At 42.7% G+C, this 21,380-nt stretch overlaps 2 protein-coding genes across 11 annotated transcripts in view; one reads left to right on the forward strand and one right to left on the reverse strand.

Annotated features, from left to right (window-relative positions):
- The window catches only part of tns2a (tensin 2a), a 76,944-nt gene extending 68,119 nt beyond the window's left edge, over positions 1-8,825 (forward strand). For 3 of the 6 annotated variants that reach the window (XM_060937953.1, XM_060937954.1, XM_060937958.1), the window contains exons 23-28: positions 797-874; positions 1,145-1,222; positions 1,739-1,907; positions 2,580-2,648; positions 3,295-3,324; positions 7,322-8,824. In XM_060937953.1, coding sequence (XP_060793936.1) covers positions 797-874; positions 1,145-1,222; positions 1,739-1,907; positions 2,580-2,648; positions 3,295-3,324; positions 7,322-7,463 — 566 coding nt within the window. In that variant the 3' untranslated portion in view covers positions 7,464-8,824. Of the gene's footprint in view, positions 1-796; positions 875-1,144; positions 1,223-1,738; positions 1,908-2,579; positions 2,649-3,294; positions 3,325-7,321 lie in introns of all 6 variants that reach the window. The other 3 variants (XM_060937955.1, XM_060937957.1, XM_060937956.1) reach the window with 3 other exon arrangements.
- A 1,160-nt stretch (positions 8,826-9,985) lies between these two features.
- Positions 9,986-21,380, reverse strand: part of foxp1a (forkhead box P1a) — a 128,566-nt gene continuing 117,171 nt past the window's right edge. For all 5 annotated transcript variants that reach the window (XM_060937961.1, XM_060937962.1, XM_060937959.1 and 2 more), the window contains 2 exons: positions 14,435-14,598; positions 9,986-11,174 (listed from right to left, as the gene is read on the reverse strand). In XM_060937961.1, coding sequence (XP_060793944.1) covers positions 11,015-11,174; positions 14,435-14,598 — 324 coding nt within the window. In that variant the 3' untranslated portion in view covers positions 9,986-11,014. The remainder of the gene's footprint in view (positions 11,175-14,434; positions 14,599-21,380) is intronic.

Raw genomic sequence — 21,380 nt, forward strand, 5'->3', positions numbered from 1 at the left:
CACAGCCAATTTTTCTATGCTTTTTTTTAGGGTCAAAAGATACCGCATACAGTGTGTGAAAAAATGTATTTAATACCATTATCTTGAGTACTGTAACTAAAAAAAAGTTACCACATTTTGCTGTGAATGTAGTTCCTTTACTGAAGAACTACCCTATAACTGTATTATATTTTATTAAATTATATTTATTAACGCCTGTTTTATTGGGTGGTATTATGATCAAAAAGGTAAAACTTGATCATATTTGTGTCAAAATACACAAATTTTGTGTACATGAAACATTTGTTTACCCAGAACTCTGCTGGTTTCTCAGCTTCAGTAAAAAACAAAACAAACACTGGGCTTTAATTGTGGATAGTTTGCTTTTTGAATCAGTAGCTCTCAAAGTTAACAGAAACTAAACCTTATGAACTTGAAACGTAGCGGGTAGTCCTCAACTGGAGTGACACTTGGAGTGTCATATTTTATTTATTAAAAATATTTTTTAAAAGGTGAATTTCATAGTTTTGTGAGAATACAGGAATTGTGCATTCACTGCGTTCACACAACGCTTGAGTGAGCTCAGATTCATACACCAGAACAATAACTTTCATAACGCATCAACAAAAGAGTTTGAATTTGGTTTGAAGTTGGATTTGTAATTTCTGTGGGCTTTTCTTTTGACTGATCAGTTTGCTTTTTTTTTTTCTGAAATAAATGTCATTCCACGATAAGCCTGGCAGATTTCCACCATTTAGTGCATGTGGGGTTTTTTTTAATGATGTGAAAAGCTCAAAATAAATTCTGTGTTTCACAGGGAGTCTCTCAGCACTGGTGTATCAGCATTCCATTACACCCATATCTCTGCCCTGTGCACTCTGCATCCCTGACAAGGGTAAACACTCGCAGCACATGTTAATGAGATTTGACGGAACTGCCAAACACACAAAATATCAGCAAGAGGAATGTCATATCAGCACTGAAAAATCTCTCACACACAATCTGCTGAAGTCCAGTAACAATAACACAATAATTATGCGTGTGTTTGCGTACAAGTCTTTGAAGAGTTTAATGGTTTGATGGAGTAAAGAAATAACCATATTAAATATCTAACCTTGATGCTTTTTTCTTTCTCTGTCTCTCTCTCTCTCTCTCTCTCTCTCAGATCCCATAACAGAGAGCCAGGAAGTGCAGCCTGTCAGTAACATGAGCACAGCAGCAGACCTACTGAAACAGGGAGCAGGTGAGCACACACACATCATCTTCCTACTTTTCTTGTTTCCACCCTCTACTATTGTTCTTTCGTTTCTTATTTTTCCTCTTATTTTCTTTTAATCATTCCTTTTTCATTCTATTCTACTTCATTGTTGTTCTTGTTCCTTGTTAATTCTTTCTCATTAGTATCTCCCTTGTTTTGTTATTGCGTCTCCACCCCACACATTTTCTCCTCCAATTTGGTCACCTGCCATTTCCTGCCCACCAGCCAGCTCTAACCATCACACACCAACTTCCACTCAGGGATAGTGAAGGCTAACACGTGCTTGCTCAGCGATATGTGAAGCCACCCAACCTTTTTGAACTGCTGCTCGAGTTATGTCACAGGGCAGGGTTACACAGAGAGCAAAAATATTTTTTCTCTTCTCCATTTCTGCATGAGCCTCTCATTTGTCCTCCATTTGTCATTTTTCTTTCCTCTCCCCCCCCCCCCCCCCCCCCCCCCCCCGTGAGACATATATTCTTTCTTTATCTCTTTCCTCAGCATGTAATGTGATTTACCTGAACTCGGTGGAGACGGAGTCTCTGACAGGACCGCAGGCAGTAGCTAAAGCGACAGGTGTGATGATGTCACAAAGCCCTCGGCCCTCAGCCACCGTAGTGCACTTCAAAGTGTCGACGCAGGGCATCACTCTGACCGACAGTCAGCGCCGGTACACTACCTTTTACACAATCGCATTTCATTTGACACATTTGTTGTTAAATCACCATTAACCAGTTTATCTCTCTCTCACACACACACACTTTGTACACAGAGTGTATATTGTCTTATCATTCTATCCACATTCACTGGATATGAGCAATCGTGCTCTCTGATTGGCTACTACTAGGCTATCAGCTCATATACCATGAGTAGAGAAAAACAAAATGGCAGAGCGTGTTGCTGAACCAACCGAGGGCGAAATAAAAACTCTACTAGAAAACAAAACCCCAAAAAGCAACAAAATATGGAATGAAAGTATTTGATGGTAAGAACATATCTTTTTTTTTTTCAATAAATTATTATAGCTTTTTTTTTCACAAATTGCTCCTTTCATTTCGCCAGTTTGTTTACATTCTAAGCGGAAATGATTTTGTCAGACGTTTTGTATGAAGTTTTTATTTATCAAATTTGCAAAAAATAAAAATGCTCTGCTTCTCAAAATCCAGCGAATGTGGCTAGAATAAAACAATTATTCCACTCAATCTCATTGTACATGGCTTATAGCTAACTCAGCGCTACGCACCTCGTCGGCTATCAGCTCATGTACGACTCGATTTCATGGAATAACTGTTAATTAGTTCCCCTGTTGGGTTATTTGTTTCTGAATGATGCCGTTTTCCAGGGTGTTCTTCAGGAGGCACTACCCCATTAACAGCGTGACTTTTAGCAGCTTAGATCCGCAGGACAGGAGGTGAGTCTCTATTGAACACACTGCTCACACACACACGATTACCATTAGCATCAACGTACAGGACTGGAAATGTTCGGGACTGGGATGAAGTGCTGTGTTCTTTGTGATTTTATATAATAGCCTTGAATTATTTTCTGGTTACTCGTTTGTATAGTCAGTTCTGAAACGCTGTACCTTGTCCAGGCTGATATTCAGTCCTTTAACTTGTCGTTTGCGTACACAAAGTGCTGCTTCCTAAAACTTTAATTGCTTGACTCTCACTCAGATGATTTTGTGTACAAAATTGTAAAACCTCTGGTATAAAATGATGATTTGCCAGATTGTGCATGAACTCGCAGGCTGCTGTGTGTGTCCAGTGTTAGCGTTGGAGGTTTTTAAATGTATGTAGACAAAATTGCCCAGATTGTTGTATGTTTTGATTCTGTTCCTTTGTAAATGCTCCTGCATGAAGCCAAAGTTAACCAGACTCCCATCTCCACCACAGTATAAACTGGAATAAGTTCCTCATAACCCAGTACAGGTCCAGCAAGTGGATGTGTATGAATGAGCGCGTGTGTGAGACAGATAGCATGTTTGTGTAGTTGCCTGCAGCTTTGTGTATGCACGTTTGTTTCTGAGTGTTTGTCTCCGTCTTCCTCTGCTGTAGGTGGACTAACTCAGACAGCAGAACATCTAAGTAAGTGCTCAGTGTGTACGTCTCTGTGTGTGTTTTCAGACTGTCGTGTCGAGTGTGTTGCTCATGCGCTTGGCATCTTTTATAATCATTTCATCTTTCCCTTTATCTCTTCTGAGTTTACGTTTCAGTAACATGTTGATCATCTTCACAAACTACTGGATTTTATGCTTCATTTTAAATGACAATTCTAGAAATTTACATATTACAGTCAGCTCCAGAATTATTGGAACTCTTGATAAAGATGAGTAAAAAAAAAAAGTCTATGGGGAAAAATATCTTTGTGGTTAATTAGCTTAAACTCACACCAAAAATATGGGACGTTTAAAGGTCATAGGCAACGGTTGGAGGTGGAATGTAGAATATCAACTTTATTTTCTAGAAGAACGACCCAAAAAATGAATTCAATCTTCCTGGTGTCTAATTTGCACCCTAAAATTGAATAAAACGGTTAAAATATACTGGTTTGTGCAAGTTCCGAAGGTTTGTTTACATCTCACTTATGCGCACTTTCACCACCAGGGGGCCGTCGTCGTGACGTCATTCAAGGCAAACAGACTGGGAGCAGTTCTGTGTTTACTTGTGAACCGAGCGCACGTGTACAGACTTTAGTCGTGAGAGGTTGTGTAAAATGTCTGAAAGCGAGAGTGATTTTGAAGTTGGAACTCTCCAAATTGAATACTGAGAGGTGAAACCATACATGTATGAACCTATGGCCGTGGCTCACTGGTTTGACCGTGCGGCCTCGGAATCGAACAGCGACTCGGCCGACTCTGATCGCGGTGACCCCGGACCTCAACAAGACTCGCGCCCAAACGATTTATCCTCGTAATTATGATAAATTCCTACTTCGTCATAATACTAAATAAGAGCCCTTTTGAAGAATAATTAAACCGCCCTCCCTAGCGGGTATAGGGAACAATTACTTGACAGTGCGCCGGTAGGCCACATTAGCCTGCCACCCGCGGCATTATACTATTTATAGCTGACTCTAAGCGAGGAAATATCCCTTTGTCTCATTTCCACAATGATTGTACAGGATCCCTCAGGATTCTTGACTTGTCAATTGCAAGCAAAAGTAAAAATGTTCACCTCCAATCTTCTCCTTTCTGCTCCGTTTCTTCTTTGATTTTTGTTTCACGCGCACAATCCACTCTCTCTGCCTCGTCTCCTCTTTCGGAAAAAGCCAACCCAATCGCTCCGCCTCTTCTCCTGTCTGGGGGAAAAAGGTAAAAACTTCTTCCTGAACCGGTCCCGTTGTTACAGTTCACTGCACAACAATAAGGCATGGGGTTTTTCTTTGGAAACTCCTGAACGCACGTCTGCACTCAAGCCGAACGGCAATGCAAGTAAACGGAAGTGGACTCAACTCCAGCTTTTTGTTTGTCTTGAATGACATCACGCACCGAGTGGTCACGAAAATCGCTGAACAGAAATTCGCCGCGATCCGCGCTTTTATTATTGTGCTTGCAAAAGCACACTATTGTTCTTTCTGCGTTTATTCTTCTTCTTCCGCACCCACTTTTTTGAGCCGCTGCTACTCCCGGGGCATTCGAGTTAGAGACGCCGTTCCACTTCTCACTTGTCTGGCCTGTAGTGCAGATGTGTGCTTGTATAAAGTTTTTCGATACACCTTGCTGTTCTCCTGTAATTCGCGTTTTTCGACTTTTTTTTTCCCCATTGAAATGAATGGGCACGCGACGCAAAAAACAGATTTTTCCGTCTGTAGGTCAAACCGTAAGGTGTAAAGTCATGAAACTTGGTACACTGATAGAGGAGTGGACCCTGATTGATTTCATCAAGTTTCATGTTGGTACGTCTCTCGCTGTAGTGCCACCAACTGATCAGTCTTACATGCGTTCATGCACGTAACTTTTGATCCGTATGTCCGATTGTCATAAGTCTGGTGCCGTTGGAATCCTTGGAGCTAGACGATTCCAATGCACCTTATGACGTCATTCTCCGCCATTTTGAATTTTGTCCAAATTGAAGATAAAGTGACCCTGGCCGCATGTTTTGTCTGATCATCACAAAACTTGGCACACGTGATCTCCAGTCCATGCCTAATAAATGATATTCATTTTGCTCTCATACGTCGAAGCGTTTGCCCATGGCAGCCAATCAAAATCGATGGCGAAGCCACCAAACAGGAAGTGAGCTCGTATCACGGAAACGCTTTGACGTATCAAGACCATATTTAGTGGCATGTCTTTGGACACCATCCAAACTACTCTCATCAAATATGGTGCCATTTGGCCACTAGGGTGCGTCACAATTAGCAAAAATGTATTTTGGCTCATATCTCAGAAACGCTTTGACGTATCAAGACCATATTTGTTGAGATGACTTTCGGTACCAATTCATGTACCCTCATCAAATTTGGTGTCATTTTGCCACTAGGAGGCGCCACAATGAGCAAAAACATGTTTTGGGTCATATCTCTTTACGGATTTAGAATTACATCTACATTTTCATGTTAGTGATGCTCTGGGATGTCCCTGTAAAGAACCTTGCCAGCCTGTCATCTCTCTGTAAGAGAATCCGCCTTGTGTCTTGGCCAAACTTTCGCGTGTTGACACAAAACTTGTCGTGTGGGCGTGCGGTCGCCTCTCTTGCCGGCGCACCTGAGCAAGCACACTTTTGCATGTTCTCCAGAAATGCATTCTAGTTTTAATTATTACTTATTAACAATACTTCCTGGGACCAGAAGAAAATTACAAAGGGTTTTTTAACATATAAAGTTTCAAATGTGCATAAATTGAAAACCGTTGCCTATAAGCGTTAAGCTCCGGAGTTAATATATTTGAAGAACGCATGCCAGAGTTATCGGACCCCTGCATTTTAGTAGGTTGTGCATGGAGTCCTCTCCTCTACAGAGCAAGGAATCTGAGAGCACTGCACAATACAGAATCTCTCCAGGCTTCTAGCTCCTCCTCCCTTGTGGACTCTCCTTTTCACCTCAACCCTTAAGTTTTCAGTGAGTTTTAGTTCTGGGGACTCTGTGGTAATGGAACCATTTTATGTGGATTTGGAAGCACATGTTTGATCACTGTCTTGCTGGAAGTTCCAGCAGTGATTTCAGAAGCTTCTTTCAGCTTCTTTTGGCTTGTAGAGGCAGCCAGATTTTCCTTTAAAATCTCCTGGTACTACATGTATGCTAACAAGCCACACATCACAGATCCCTCGGGGTTAGGTTCCTTTCTGTAGAACTATCCTTTTCAGCCAAACCCACCTCAAGTGGTTTGTTGCTTTTATTTTTGTCTCCGCTGATCCTGGCTGTAGTTAAAGTTCCAGTGATGTCTAGCGAACTGCAGGCTTGTACGTTTATGGTTGGAATGAAAGTAAAGTCTTTCTTTTGGCACACCCTCCAAGTAAGCTTGTTGGGCTGGAGGTAGCATTTAGTTTGAAAACTGACCCCAACTTAGATGACCCTGCCATCTTCTGCAAACTTCCAACCGTAATCCTTCGACATTTTTGCCTCTCTAGCCATGTTCACTGTGCACGTGGGTCGTTATTATTTTAGCTCACCGGCCGTGGACCGATGAGCTATTGCCGTGACGCGTCATCCGTCCACAATTCACAAAAATCGCTACTCCTCCCTGAGTTTTCAGTGGATTTTGTTTGGAAGATAAAATTGTTCTCATGAAGAGCAACTTGGCTAATTATAACCAAGTCTGGTTTCTCATGGTACGGCCGTGTGAGCTCCTGCGTCGCTGGGTTTTATCCATGACCTGTAGAATTATAGGAGAAAGCACCATTTCACAAAAAAAAATAAATAAAGGGGGCGGATTTTAAAACACTAAAATGTAACATTGTTCTCTAATGTTCTGGTGAAACTACTTGCAAGCACAAGCTGCTAAACCACTTACCCCTTTGGGAATAAATTGATTGGCTTTATAAATGAATTACTAAGCATCCTAATTTATTGAGTTTTCTGTCACACCATACACAGCCATCTGTCTCTAATCCTCACTCACGCTTCTCTCTTTTTACTTTGTAGAGTGTTTGGGTTTGTAGCTAAGAAACCAGGCAGTGTGGCAGAGAACGTGTGTCACCTGTTTGCTGAGCTCGACCCTGAGCAGCCTGCCACCGCTATCGTTAACTTCATCAACAAAGTCATGTTGGGGCCACAGCAGCGCTAGAGGAAGCGGGAGAGAGAGAACATCACCGTTCCCTCACAGACCAAAAAAAAATTGGCTCAAAGTGTAAGAGTACCAAAGCACTGCAAACCAGTCTGTCATATAGATGAAGTTCTTCAAGACCAAATCAAAGTGAAATGAACTAAACAGAGATACTGATGCCATATCATAAATACTGAAGGTTTAATAACACACTAGTAGAAGTCACAATCATTGAGGTAGGAATATATCGAGCACTGCTGATTTCTTTTATACAGTATGAAAAGTATCTTATAATAAGATAGTATATGCACTAAGAAATACCAAATATCTCCACAGCTGACAATCAACAGTCTTTACGTATTTCATTTATCAGCTTCAAGTAGTTAAATAGAGACGAGCTGCTATGTGTATGAGTGGACAGCAGAATGTCTGAGAGAGTCCGTGTTTTATTGGGAAAGATGGCGTGAGGAACCGAAGTGGACCGGCGGCTACAGACAGGTGTGCGAGAGGCAGGCGTACTGTGGTGGCACCAGGGAAGAAGAGTTTAACAAAAGTGTAAATAGGTTCATCTGGAATCACAAGGATGTGTCATATTTTTCAGGCAAGGTTGATTTTTTTTTTTTTTTGTAAATCCCCTTCGGTCGCTGCATACACAATTGTGTACATCACTTTCTACAGTAATATAATGTCTGTATCGTGACCGAAGGGGTTAGAAATGAAGTTAAACAGATGGAAGACTTTGATAACAAGCTTTCTTTCTTTGCTTTACTCAACATGGATTTTTTTTTTTAATACTCTACCCTAAAAATTGTCAATTTGTTAAATGTATTTCATTTTCATGTCATAACCATGTTAATGTAAAAAGGAGATCTAAAGTTTCTACTTAACTAAAAAGCTTTCAGTATTCATATTTATAAGCGTTATTCAGTCATCTTTAAAATGTCACGTATTTTGTTTGCATGTATCAGAGTCATTATGGCTTTCTAAGAGACAGACATCTGACAGCTTTAATATATTGTACTCTGTATTTTCTTGTTGATCTTTGTATTTAGTAATATATTCACTCAGATGCAGCTTGGAAAGTGATTAAAATACTTAATGGAAGGACACTTATATTAAATGGATTTTTAAACTGCTATTTTTTCAATGTAAGCATAAATGAATATAATAAATGTAAAGCTGTGGTACCAAGTCGATACATTTCCCCCCCCTCCCAACATTCATTTTTTTTTTTCTGTCTTTCAAGCTGTTGGCCTAAAACATAAATCAGGTCACCATATTTTGGCCTCTTCAAGCTAGTTTTCAAATTAGAAGCATGTTTACAAGGAAAATTTATTTTCAACTTAAAAAAAAAAGGTTAAACTCTTTAAAACAGTGCACATTAAAGCTTTCAAAAGCTTTCAAAAAGGCAAAAACATCTAAAAGTGTGTTTCTTCACTGATTACAAAGCCTACACACACACATTCCTTCAAGTCAAACACTTTAGAACTAACTGCTCAAAAGTGATCCAAAGGCTGATTGTCACATTACGCAAAGTGTATTGCTTTAAATATTTTGAAACTAGAAGCCACTTCCATGCTTGTGTACAAAGGTCTAGACGTACGTGACGGCAATTGGACTGCATAGTATAACTGCCAAGACTCTTTGAGGTTTTAAAAAGTGTAATGGTGTAGACTTAGGCCAAGTTTACATTAGACCGTGTCTGTCTCGTTTTCTTCGCGGATGCACTGTCCGTTTACATTAAAACGCCGGGAAACGGGAATGCGCCAGGGTCCACGTATTCAATCTAGATCGTGTCTGGTCCGGTGCTGTGTAAACATTGAGAATACGCAGATACGCTGTGCTGAGCTCTAGCTGGCGTCGTCATTGGACAACGTCACTGTGACATCCACCTTCCTGATTCGCTGGCGTTGGTCATGTGACGCGACTGCTGAAAAACGGCGCGGACTTCCGCCTTGTATCACCTTTCATTAAAGAGTATAAAAGTATGAAAATACTGCAAATACTGATGCAAATACTGCCCATTGTGTAGTTATGATTGTAGTTAGGCTTGCCATCCTTCCACTTGCAAGTGGTAAGTGACGCGCATGCCCGATATGCGCTGGGATCACACACACAGCGGCTCAGTCCCAAATCACTGCTCGTGCGCTATACTCGCGCGCTCTGTGAGCTGCGCAGGGCTGGAGTGCGCACCCTCCAGAGGGCACTCGCTGTTCAGGGCGGAGTGATTTGGAGCGCAGGATGCCTGCGGAGCCGAGCGTATCCGTGTATTGGCGTTGCTGTGTGCACGCTAATCGTTTTAAAAACGTTAATCTGATGATCCGCTGATACGGTCTAATGTAAACCCCACCTTACAAGACACTGAAAGTGACCTGGATGACTGAAAACCTACAGCCGGTATAAATGTTTGTCTTTCACCACCACTCAGAGACCACAAGAACTACGGCTGAATTATAACAGGACACTAACTGTGCGAGTGCTACACTGCAGACAATTACATGGTGTTTGAATCACACATTGAAAAGTTTGAGGAAAGATGAGACTTTTCATACTTTTTCATACTTTATGTCCAATCAGGTTTAAACATTACACATTCCATGCAACCTTAAGGACAATCAGCACAGCCCACTGAGTCCCCAATTAGCTGTAAGGCAAACATTTCAGTTACGGGTATATCAAAATGGACCATGTAAACAAAGTACATATCATAAAAAGCAATTTACAATCTTTGGTAACTGTGGCTGATATCTATAGCAGGGGAATAACACCTACCGAAAGACGAGCCAAAAATGCTGTTCCACACATCTAGAGACGTTTGCTTTAAATCACTGGAACCACCTCATCAATAGAACAAACATTTCAGCCATTTTGTTGGGATGTTTCTATGTAATTTTATATTGTAACATTCTATACAAACAAGTGGAAAAAAAAAATCAAGTGCTGGTTATAAAATGTTCCCCTTTGGTTTTGGTTCTACTAGGAGGAGAGAGAGAGAAAAAAAAAGCAACGTTCTAAAGACATTCAGAATTTCAGTGAGCAGACCTATAATTAATGGTCAAATGTGACTCCATATGGTAACTAACCGCATCATTTTGAGGCAGTGGTGATTAAAAACAGTTTAGCAGATGCGAGAAGACTCATACGCAGGGCAAATTAAAGTTCCCAGAGTTCCTACACATACTACAATAAAACTGAACAAAGTCTGGTCCTAGGTGCTTCTAGTGTCAAAAAAAAAATATTTGAGATAATCATAACATAAATCACCTGATTACAGTGATTAGATTCTGCATCTAGGTAGTGTGTAGTGCTTATTTTAAAATGTAGACTCAAGACACATAAGCAATGGCTGAATAGCCATGAACATCCTCTGCTAGTCTATGGGCTAACCATTACGTGTATGAGCTCAACACAGAGGAGCCCTTTAGTACCGTTGAGGTTAATCCCCTGCATACAAAAAAAATGACAGGTAGCTCCAAGAATAAATAGTTTGTTCCCAAGTGGAATATGTGGACATTCCCCGAGTCTGCTGGTACACTGATTAGCTGGTTAAGTGGCTGCAGAATGGCTGGGCTTCAAGAAAAAGCAATGGGACGAGCAGTGTGCGGCTCGTGCTCTTCAGGATAATCTGCGTCGTGATCGATATCAGGGCTGTCTTCATCTCCCATCTCTGGCGACATGGAGCTTTCCAAGTACTCCCTCTCCATCTGCTGCCCTTTAAATCCAGCATGTTGTCTGTGCACAAACAGCGAAGCCACATCAATCAGAAAAGAGCATCAATGAGACAAATGCGTCTGCAAACTTCACACACACAAATGAACATGTTCATTTATGTATATATGAATGAATTACGACTGTTTTACTGAGAAATACATCACTTGTATTTTTCATACGAACTACATCCGGGACATATTTTTCAATATCTTCACTCATGAGGAAATCGATAAATAGTTTTGATAAATTTGGGTACTTTTTGTCATGGGCGCCGCCAGGGGGGGAAAGGTTAGAACAATTCTAGGGGCCCAGCACTGCCATGGGGCCCTTTAATGGGCTGATAATATGCTTTTAATGATTTTAATAAGACTTTTGAAATAACAACAATGCAATATTCCATCTGGTAAAATGAGCTAATTGAACAAGGTTGTCTATTTCTTGAGTTCTTCAACATATTGTCATTTAACCCTCCCCCTTTTGCGAAATGGTACGGTCCAGTTCTGGTAGAAGCGCGATGCGTTAAATCTGTGTGCTGATCAGTGCAACGCTACTTGCTGCTGTGTCGCGGTGCAGCAGCCAGCCAGCCAGCAGTGGAGTGCGTACAGTCTATGGTCGCTAAATATGAAGAGTGGCTGTCAAAAACATAAAGAAAGGCAGCTGAAAGCTGAGAGGGACTGGAGAGGCAGGCAACTGGTCACTCAGTGTTTCCCAAAGAAAGGTAGCTATCGCTCACATGTGTGTTCAAAATATTAGCGAATGGTAAATGAACAGTATGAACGTGGTTGGATTAGCCTATCAAGAGAACACTTTTACAGTTTGTACAGTGACATTTTTTCCATTTTAATAACTGAACTGACTTGTGTGATTAACAAGATGAAATATTACGTTATGCTGGTGCTAATAACTACTGCTAATAACCAGTTTCATAACTAATGGGGTGCCCTAAATATGCACAGATTCAGCCTCAGGGGGACCTCCGCCCTACCAAACCACTGAACCCCCCTTTGGAGAAGGAGGTAAGCAGCAAGACAACCCATAAATGCTTTAGAATTGAAGTTTTTAATGAGCGAGCGCCATATACAGTTTGCTAGATTAAAGTGTTGCTAATAACGGACAGCAGTCACATCACACATTTCACTACCAATTGTCCTAGCACAAGAAGGCATGTGGCAAAATCTTGAATTTTCATTTGAGATTGTAAATGCACCAGAATTAGTCACTGACCAGTTTTCATCTAGTCCCTGGTAGGTTAATACATAAAATGTAATAAAGTCACAAACTCAAGGTCCATGGGCTATCAAAAGTCAAATAATGACAATAGTGCAATTGTGACGAGGGTGGGCAAAGTTGGGGGGCCCAAAATTTCTGGCGGCACCCCTGCTTTTTGTTTCTGAATGTGTCTATATAATTAAAAAGAAAAATCACACATTGGCTTGAAGATCTGCAGTTTATTTTCTCGTGTTGAAAAACTCGCCTTTTTCATATGAAATACATCGCAGATCTGAGTGACACATTTCCTGATATTTCACTCCGATGACGTCACACCCAGTGTTTTCCCACTGACTAGACACGCACTGTCAAAATGGTGAACCAGTTCAAAATGAAAATTCGATTAAAATTCTTTTGATTAACTTGCATATTTTTTTTGTGGATGTGTCCATATAATATAAAGAACATTACATGGTCATACAAAGATATGAAGTTTATATCTTCTCGTGTTCAACTGCTCAAAAGTTTGGGGTCACTTTGAAATGTCCTTATTTTTGAAAGAAAAGCACTGTTCTTTTCGATGAAGATCACTTTAAACTAATCAGAAATCCACTCTATACATTGCTAATGTGGTAAATGACTATTCTAGCTGCAAATGTCTGGTTTTTGGTGCAATATCTCCATAGGTGTATAGAGGCCCATTTCCAGCAACTCTCACTCCAGTGTTCTAATGGTACAATGTGTTTGCTCATTGCCTCAGAAGGCTAATGGAGGATTAGAAAACCCTTGTACAATCATGTTAGCACAGCTGAAAACAGTTTAGCTCTTTAGAGAAGCTATAAAACTGACCTTCCTTTGAGCAGATTGAGGCCAAGTTTACATTAGACCGTATCTGTCTCGTTTTCTTCGCGGATGCACTGTCCGTTCACATTAAAATGCCAGGAAACGGGAATCCGCCAGAGCCCACGTATTTAACCCAGTTCGTATTTGATCCGGTGCTGGGTAAACATTGAGATACACGGATACACTGTGCTGAGCTCTAGCTGGCGTCGTCATTGGACAACGTCACTGTGACATCCACCTTCCTGATTTGCTGGCGTTGGTCATGTAACGCGACTGCTGAAAAACGGCGCGGACTTCCGCCTTGTATCACCTTTCATTAAAGAGTATAAAAGTGTGAAAATACTGCAAATACTGATTCAAATACTGCCCATTGTGTAGTTATGATTGTCTTTAGGCTTGCCATCCTTCCACTTGCAAGTGGTAAGTGACGCGCATGCCCGATATGCACTGAGATCACACACACAGCGGCTCAGTCCCGAATCACTGCTCGTGCACTTCACTCGCGCGCTCTGTGAGCTGCGCAGGGCCGGAGTGCGCACCCTCCAGAGGGCACTCGCTGTTCAGGGCGGAGTGATTTGGAGCGCAGCCGCTGAGGAGGAAGCGATGAGCCGCACTGACACATTTCAACTTACGTGCCAAATTAGTCATGTGATTAGCGTATCCGTGTATTGGCGTTGCTGTGTGCACGCTAATCGTTTTTAAAAACGTTAATCTGATGATCCGCTGATACGGTCTAATGTAAACCCCACCTGAGTTTCTGGAGCATCACATTTGTGGGGTCGATTAAATGCTCAAAATGGCCAGAAAAATGTCTTGACTAAATTTTCTATTCATTTTACAACTTATGGTGGTAAATAAAAGTGTGACTTTTCATGAAAAACACAAAATTGTCTGGGTGACCCCAAACTTTTGAACGGTAGTGTAATAATATATATTTTTCAATAAATATATATTGTATTTTTCACAAGCGATGCTCACTTATGAAAAATACATTCATCAATTAAAGATAAACTTCATATCTTCATGCCACTGTGTAATGTTCTCTTTTATATGTGGGTGTGTGTAGAGGATATTACACGAAGAGGAAATTCATATAAAATTTTCTGCCACTTATATTTATAAAAAATAGTAACAGAAAATTATACTGCTAAACACTACTTGAATCCAAAAACAATCAATCATCATTCCCCATATAATGAGCTCAGTAAGTAAGTGAAAAGGTCACTCACAGAGCAGACAGAGGAGACAGATCAAGGCTGGAGTCACTGTGGGAGCCATCGTCATGCTCATGGAAACTCGACTCTTCGTGCATTGCGCTGACCAGAGTCTTGAGGCTGGAGCCTCCTACAGAGGCAGAACCATACAGTGACAAGCTGCTGTCCACCATCGCAGCCTGCGGCAAAAGCAAAACGCATCACACCAAACTGCCTAGAAACTCTCAACTGATATTTCACATAGAATCTTAAATCAGGGGTGTTAATATAATCATTTATTCCATTAAATTTATCAATCAATCATGATGATAATCACTTTAAGATGCATGAAATCTGATTTATCAATGACTATTAAAAGCTGCATTGTGATAACATTGGGTCTCATGCATCACTCTTAGAGTAAAGCTGTGTGTAAATGTTTGTGTAAGCCAAACAGAACTAAACTTTTCTGCTGGATTTGCAAAAGTTTTCCAAATGCTTAAAAAAAAAATAAAAACACTGATGTGCTTATGCTGATCACCCATAAAGTGCAAAGCGCATTCTTGACACAACTCCTTTGCATTTAGTGACACGCACAAAACTTCATAAAAGTTTGAGTACACAGACAGCTGGGAGCACATAAACGATGAGGGTAAAGGCTGAAAGACAGAAGTGAAAATTATTTTGACTCACTACTATACCCATAAAAATACTGAATCATAACTACTTATTAACTGAGCACGAGGTCTTTACGGGAAAATATCAGACCAAGGTCTTGACAGTACAGCTCGGTCTGTACAAAAAGACAGAGGTCCGATATTTTCCCGTAAAGGCAGAGTGAGGTTAATAAAGAGTTTATTATATGGTTTCTTTATTTCTAAGATTAGAATAGATGGTCATATTATAATGAGGTGTGACGCTGCTTTCAGTCATGTCATATTTGTAAAGTAGTTGAGTCATACATGCGGAACAGCTATCGGTTTCAAAACTGAATTTCTGTTAGTGGTTTCTGAATGCTCTTTGTTGCTCATTTCATGAATAACACTGTGACTCTAGTTTGTGTTTCGGTCGTTTTTGATTCCGTTTTGATTTCCAATTAATCTTTCTTTTGTCATTTTGTTTTTTGCAACATTGAAAGCTGGCGCCTTGGAAGGAAAGTCTGTAATCACCCACAGGCACTACGGGAAAATTCTGCCCGCCAAGGAACCAATCAGAGCGTACGATTTTACCAGAAGTAGCTTGTGCCATATAATAATATTCCATCCATCTATTTTCTGCCACTTATCCGGGGTTGCGGGGGTAGCAGCCTAAGCAAAGCAGCCCAGACTTCCCTCTCCCCAGCCACCTCTATCAGCTCTTCCGGTGGAATACCGAGGCATTCCCAGGCCAGCCGAGAGATGTAATCTCTCCAGCGTGTCCTGGGTCTGCCCCGGAATCTCCTCCCAGTGGGGCATGCCCAGAGAACCTCCCATGGGCGGCATCCTAACAAGGTGCCCGAACCACCTCAACTGACTCCTTCCGATGTGGAGGAGCAGCGGTTCTACTCAGTCTCTCCCGAATGACCAAGCTTCTCACCCTGTCTCTAAGGGAGAGCCCATCCACCTTGCAGAGAAAACTCATTTTGACTGCTTGTATCCGCAATCTCATTCTTTTGGTCACTACCCACAGCTCATGACCATAGCCGAGGGTGGGAACGTAGATGGACCACTAAATTGAGAGCTTTGCCTTTTGGCTCAGCTCTCTCTTCACCACAACAGACCGGTTTAGCGTCCGCATCACCGTTGATGCTGCCCCGATCCGTCTGTCCAACTCCCGCTCCCCCTTACCCTCACTCGTGAACAAGACCCCAAGATACTTAAACTCCTCCACTTGAGGTAGCAACCCCCTCTTGACCCTAAGTAGGCACTCCACCCATTTCTGGTTGAGCGCCATGGCCACAGACTTGGAGGTACTGATCCTCATCCCAGCCGCTTCACACTCGGCTGCAAACCGCCCCAGTGCATGCTGTAGTTCACAGATTGATGAAGCCAACAGGACCACATCATCTGCAAAAAGCAGAGATGCGATCCTAATGCCACCAAACTGGACACCCTCCACCCCTTGGCTGCACCTAGAAATTCTGTCCATAAAAGTTATGAACAGAACCGGTGACAAAGGGCAGCCCTGGCAGAGTCCTACATGCACCGGGAACAAGTCCGATTTACTGGCGGCAATGCGAACCAAACTCCTGCTCCGGTCATACAGGGTCCAAATGGCCCGCAGCAGTGGCCCCCGAACCCCATATTCCCGAAGCACCCCCCACAGGGCACCCTGAGGGACACTGTCGTAAGCCTTCTCCAGGTCCACAAAACACACTTAGACCGGCTGGGCAAACTCCCATGCACCTTCCAGTACCCTTGCAAGGGTAAAGAGCTGGTCCAGTGTTCCACGACCAGGATGAAAACCGTATTGTTCCTCCTGAATCTGATGTTCAACTATCAACCGTACTCTCCTCTCCAGCACCCCAGCATAGGGTTTCCCAGGGAGGCTGAGAAGTGTGATCCCCCTATAGTTGGAACACGTTCTCCGGTCACCCTTTTTAAAAAGGGGAACCACCACCTCAGTCTGCCAATCCAGAGCCACTGTCCCCGACCTCCACACAATGTTGAAGAGGCGTGTCAGCCAAGACAGCCCAACAACATCCAGTGCCTTCAGGAACTCAGGACGAATCTCATCCACCCCCCAGAGCCCGGCCACCGAGGAGCTTTTTAACCACCTTGGCAACCTCGGCCCCTGTGATGGGAGAGTCTTTCCAAGCACCCTCAGACTCTGCATCCTCCTCGAACGACACGAAGGTGGGATTGAGGAGATCCTCGAAGTATTCCTTCCACCACCAGCTGATGTCCCCAGTTGAGGTCAACAGCACTCCATCCCCACTATAAACAGTCGGGACAGAGCACTGCTTCCCCTTCCTGAGCTGTTGGATGGTTTGCCAGCATCTTTTCGAGGCTGACCAAAAGTCGCTTTCCATGGCCTCACCAAACTCCTCCCACACGTGAGTTTTTGCTTCAGCGACCGCCAGAGCCGTGTTCCGCTTGGCCCGTCGGTATCTGTCAGCTGCCTCTGGAGACCCACAGGCTAACCAAGCCCGATAGGACTCCTTCTTCAGCTTGACGGCTCCCCTCACCGCAGGTGTCCACCACCAGGTTCGGGGATTACTGCTACAAGCGCCAACAACCTTGCAGCCACAGCTCTGCAAGGCCGCCTCAGCAATGGAGATACGGAACATGGTCCACTCAGACTCGATGTCCCCATCCTCCCCCGGTATGCAGTTGAAGCTCTGCCGGAGGTGGCAGTTGAAGATCTGATGGACGGGAGCCTCTGCCAGACGTTCCCAGCATACCCTCACTACATGTTTGGGCCTACCTCCTCCCCCACCATCTGATCCAGCTCACCACCAGGTAGTGATCAGTTGACGGCTCTGCTCCTCTCTTCACCCGAGTGTCCAAGACATACGGCTGCAGATCAGATGAAACGACTACAAAGTCAAACATCGATCTATGGCCTAGGGTGTCCACGTCATGTGCACTTATGGACACCCTTATGCTCGAACATGGTGTTCGTTATGGCCAAACCGTGCATGGCACAGAAGTCCCACAACAGAACACCTCTCGGGTTCAGATCGGGCAGGCCATTCCTCCCAAATCACACCCCTCTAGGTCTCACCATCATTGACCACATGACCATTGAAGTCCCCCAGTAAAACAATGGAGTCCCCTTGTAGTGCACTGTCTAGTACCCCACTCAAGGTCTCCAAGAAGGCCGGGTACTCTGAACTACCATTTGGTGCAAAAGCACAAATGACAGTCGGAGACCGTTCCCTGACCCTAAGGCGCAGGGGAAACAACCCTCTCGTTTACTGGGGAGAACTCTGATGTTAATGCGCCAATCTGGGGGGCTACCAATAGCCCCACCCCTGCCCAGCACCGCTCATCCTTGGTAACTCCAGCATGGAAGAGTCCCCAACCCCTCTCCAGGAAATTGGTTCCAGAGCCCAAGCTATGCATTGAGGTGAGCCCAACTATATCTAGTCGGTACCTCTCAACCTCACGCACAAGCTCAGGCTCCTTCCCCACCAGAGAGGTGACATTCCATGTCCCAAAAGCCAGTTTTATCAGTCGGGGATCAGTATGCCAGGGCCTCCACCTTTGGCTGCCACCTGATCCACAATGCACTGGACCCTCACGGCACCTCCTGCGGGTGGTGGGTCCACAAGAGAGGGGTTCTGTGTTGCTCATTTGGGCTAGACCGGCCAGGCCCCATGGACATAGGCCCGGCCACCAGGTGCTCACTGACAAGCCCCTCCCCCAGTCCTGGCTCCAGGGTGGGGCCCCGGTATCCCTGGTCCGGGCGAGGGCACTCGGATCCTTGCTGTTTCTCTCATAAGGGTCTTCAGAACTGCTCTTTGTCTGACCTCTCATCTAGGACCTGTATGCCTTGGGAGACCCTACCAAGGGCAAATGCCTCCAACAACATAGCTCCTAGAATCACTGAGGCACTCAAACCCCTCCACCACGTTAAGGTGGCGATTCAAGGAGGGGCCATATAATAATATATAACATTAATTATTAATGTTAATTAATTTAGTGTATTTATCTATATTTATATATAGTTGTTCTTAAATTTTTATCTATATTAATAAATATTTATATCTATTGTTTTCTTAATTTTTTTTTCCTGTGTGTGAAATCTTTCTGTTTTTTATGCCTCCGCCACCTTAAGGTGCAGGAGGCACTATGTTTTCAGGTTGTCAGTCCGTCCGTGCGTGCGTCTGTCTGTGCATCCGTCCCGAAACCTTGTGAACACGATATCTCAAAGGCTAATGAAAGGAATTTCACCAAACTGTCACCATTTGTGCGCTTTGGGACAAACATGAACTGATTAGATTTTGAGGTTAAAAGGTCTAAGGTCAAGGTCACTGTGAGGTCAAATGTCTGTCCAAAAACCTTGTGAACACAATATCTCCAAGGCAAATGAAAGGAATTTCACCAAACTTTCACCATTTGTGCGTTTGGGGACAAACATGAACTGATTAGATTTTAAGGTTAAAAGGTCACAGGTCAAAATTACTGTGAGGTCAAATGTCCATCCCCAAACTTTGTGAGCACCATATCTCAGACTAATGAAAGGAATTTCACCAAACTTTCACCATTTGTGCACTTTGGGACAAAGATGAAATGATTAGATTTTGAGATCAAAAGGTCTAAGGTCAAGGTCACTGTGAGGTCAAATGTCTGTCCGAAAACCTTGTGAACACAATATCTCCAAGGCAAATGAAAGGAATTTCACCAAACTTTCACCATTTGTGCGCTTTGGGACAAACATGAACTGATTAGATTTTGAGGTTAAAAGGTCACAGGTCAAGATTACTGTGAGGTCAAATGTCCATCCCCAAATCACAACTTAATAAGGCGTGTAGTCTACCAGGCGGAAGCATCCCCATCGACGCCGTTGGGGTCGAGTTCTATCTAGTTACAAGTAAGGTGAGAGAGAAACAGCATTTCAATTCTCCTATATGTCCTGGATATATAGTGAACTGACAATAAAGAATCTTTGAATCAATAACGATAAGTGAGTGCAAAAATCTTCTGCTACCCGAGGCATTTGTTTATGTCTTATGGCTACACATAGACAGACTGTTTATAAACCACCATTTCTTTTGTCAAAATTGAAAGATTAGTTTTATTCCTGCTGGCACAGTGGTTAGCACTGTCTCCTCACAGCAAGAAGGTTCTGGGTTCAAGCCCAGTGGCCGATGGGGACCTTTCTATGTGGAGTTTGCATGTTCTCCCCATGTCCGCATGGGTTTCTCCCACAGTCCAAAGACATGGTTAGATTAACTGGCTACTTTAAATTGCCCATAGATGTGAATGTGTGTGAATGGCTGGGTGGGAACTGCTCTACGTCCTCGACGTCCACCCTGGGTAGCTCTCCTCACAGCTAGCTAACAAATCTGCAGTAAACAGTCAACTATGGCTGAAGAAGTTTTATTTGTCTTAATTTTTGTTTGCTCGCTCAATTTCTTTATTTTTATAGTCTTTAATTAATGTTAATAATATAAAATGGCTGGTTTTCACAAAATGTTATTGATGGTACTCTTTGTCCCAGTGAGACTGTGTTTTTGATAGAGACTCCAAAGCTCTTCTATTTGTTGCTCTGGATAAGAGCGTCTACTAAAATGCTGTAAACTTAATAAAAATAAGAAATTTAAACTTGACAGTATATTACAGATATAAAAGTGCAGCAATTAATGCAAATTACATGATCCGAAGTTGATCAAGTCAAAGTTTACTTTCGTTCGTCTTATGCGTATGTTTACACACGTTCAAGTAGGAATAAGATGTGAAAATCCTTTCCAAATTTACTGGATTTTAATAATAATAATAAAATTTACATAGTGCCTTTCTCACACCCTAAGTTGTTTTTAAAAAAATAAAAGAATAAATAAACCTACACAGGTATATCCCACACAGCCTGTGCAGTTGCAATGTCACCGGGCAACATACATCCCTCCATAGAGTGCTGATCAGTCTCAAGACCCCCCCCTAAAATGATTGTACAAACTCCCCACTATTGTAATTTCTTGTGTAAACACTTATAGCTTAATCCAGCTTGATAAAAGAGGCCCAGTGAGCGCAGGATTTTTTTTGTTAAATATGGAGAGGAGAAAAAAAAAAAATTTCGGGGGGGGGGGGGGGGGGGGGGGGATATTACAAGGCAATGTTTCTGAACTGCTGGGTGTCATGGACACGGAGTCACAATTAATCGAACATTTGCACATATACACACACAGTATACCAGATCTGAAATGCCAAACATCATAATGCCCCAATTTTAAGCATGACACTGCATCGGGACAGAGACGCAGTCAGTTAGGAGACAGAGTGTTTTGCTTGGTCTCAACAGAACTGAGTAAGTGAAAAATTATGATACTGTAAGACTG

Source organism: Neoarius graeffei, chromosome 13, assembly GCF_027579695.1.
Source record: "Neoarius graeffei isolate fNeoGra1 chromosome 13, fNeoGra1.pri, whole genome shotgun sequence".
NCBI lineage: Eukaryota > Metazoa > Chordata > Actinopteri > Siluriformes > Ariidae > Neoarius > Neoarius graeffei.